Source organism: Pseudomyrmex gracilis, unplaced genomic scaffold, assembly GCF_002006095.1.
Source record: "Pseudomyrmex gracilis isolate BER0280 unplaced genomic scaffold, ASM200609v1 scaffold_463, whole genome shotgun sequence".
In the NCBI taxonomy this organism is placed as follows: domain Eukaryota; kingdom Metazoa; phylum Arthropoda; class Insecta; order Hymenoptera; family Formicidae; genus Pseudomyrmex; species Pseudomyrmex gracilis.
Window position 1 is genome coordinate 1 of NW_018021047.1, and position 2,009 is coordinate 2,009.

The window sequence follows — 2,009 nt, forward strand, 5'->3', positions numbered from 1 at the left end:
GGGTTTAATGGACCTCGGATTCGGATTCAGCGACCCCAAAAACATATAATAAACATGGTCTGATCCTCAGGCCAAAGAAATTTTTTTTTGTGTGTGGCTGTGTAATCAATCCACGGTTAATCCCGATTGTACCATGTTCAATAATACTTGAATCGTGTGTAACCACAAATAAATTGCAAACAAACTGCATTCAACCATAATCGAACCACGAACGTACCCCTTTTAAAACCATAATCAAACCACGAATGTACCCCTTTCAACCATAAACGAACCACGTTCAACCATAATCAAACCACGTTCAATCATAATTGAACCATGTTCAACAATAATAATCGAACCATAAATGAACTACGTTCAATCATAATTGAACTACGTTCAACCTTTTTTTTTGCGTGGGGGAAATCCGTTACGAATACCCTGACCCTCGGGAGAATGAGAGTCAAGGGTTATGTGGGACTTACGGGAAGGGGTCCCCACCGAGGAACGGGAACCCTTTCCCGCTCTCGCTCCGTCTCCTTCTTTTGCTCCATAACAATGGAGCAGAAAAAGATTACCGCCTGCTGCCGGTCCTTGTCCCCGGAGGCCAGTGCGCGCATTAGGCTCTCCAGGGACAAGTCCGGCCCGATCGCATCGGCCAGCGCCCGGCGGTCACTTGCCCACCGTGGACACTCCTCCACGGTGTGCTCCACCGAGTCGCTGGCCGCGCCGCACTGATGACACTGCGTCGTCGGCTCCTTGCCGATGCGACTCAGGTACTCTCCGAAGCATCCATGCCCGGTGAGCACCTGAGTGACTCTGTAGGTAAGGTGGCCGACCCCGTTCTCCAGCCACACCTTGAGATGGGGACGGACCACCAAGACGACCTCTTGGGCGGCCGCGTGCGGTTCGCCCAAGTGCTGCTCCCAATCGAGGAGCATCTGTCGTCTGGCCTGGCGCTTGGCAGTGGCGAGGCCCTCCCGCAGAACACTTTCTGCAGCGCCTTCCCGTAGCAACTCAACTTGGCAAGAATACCTCGCCGAGTACATTTTTGCCAGGAGGGCCAGTGGAGGTACCCCGGCCAACACCCTCGCCGTCTCCCTCGCTACGTCGCGGAAGCCGCGTATGACGCAGAGAGCAATAACTCTGGGCAGCGCGGAGTTGGGCGAACCCACTCCGCGCCCCCGTCTTCTCTCTTTTGGATGGTGAGTTGAATGTAGACGTGTTCTGTGTCGCTCTCTGTTTGTGGACTCATCTCTGCCGCTTTTTGCCCTTTTTTTCAGTTACACTGGTTGCCTGGCTCTATTCTGGCATATCTTCCTGGATTTTCCGTGAGTACTTTGCTTGGTTTGGCTGGTTTCTTTTCATCTTCTTGCGGTGGATATCTGTCAACGTAAACGATTGGACATTATCGGTTTCCTCGCGCCGTGTGCGTGTGTGTGGTTGCGTGCGTGTGATTGGAGGAGTTGAGCTGTGTGGTGGGCGTTATTTGATTGGTCGAATTTCCTGGAACGGATCGGCGGTTTCACGGTAACTCGGATGTCAAGGAAGAGATCCTTCCTTGCCGACCATGGAGAGTGCGGACTATGAGAGTGGTTCTACCTCCGGATTGCGTAGGCTCACTAGGGTGACTAGTAGGTCTAATATTGTTTCTAATGCACGAATTAATGTTTCGAAAATTAATGCACGTAGAGTCTCGGTTGATAGGAATAGTGACGTTATTTCCAAGCTGTTACTGTCCAGCAAGGAAACTGTTGAAAAGAGAACCTTGATTGAGTCGGCTTTTAGAGCGTGCAGAGAGGCATTCATCGAGGTATCAACGGTGCTGGCTCATATTCTGGAGAAGAAGCCTGCGGACCACCCTACTCTGGATGATATTAGAGGTGTTGTCACGGAGGCGCTTGAGGATAAGCTGGGCGCGGCATGTCGAGGGCGAGCGGGATTGGATCTATGCAGAGCCCAAGGGGTGTCTGACTATCAGCCATCTTATGCTTCTGTTGCTGGCAGGAGCACGATTCGGGTTTCTGGTGGTC

General features: G+C 52.0%; 1 protein-coding gene across 1 annotated transcript; it reads right to left on the reverse strand.

The window, feature by feature from the left end:
- Positions 1 to 554: 554 nt before the first annotated feature.
- Positions 555 to 1,025, reverse strand: LOC109860752 (the record flags this gene model as incomplete). The annotated part of the gene is made up of 1 exon (XM_020440031.1): positions 555 to 1,025. A coding segment is annotated over exon 1 (471 nt), but the record flags the coding sequence as incomplete, so codon positions are not given.
- Positions 1,026 to 2,009: the final 984 nt, after the last annotated feature.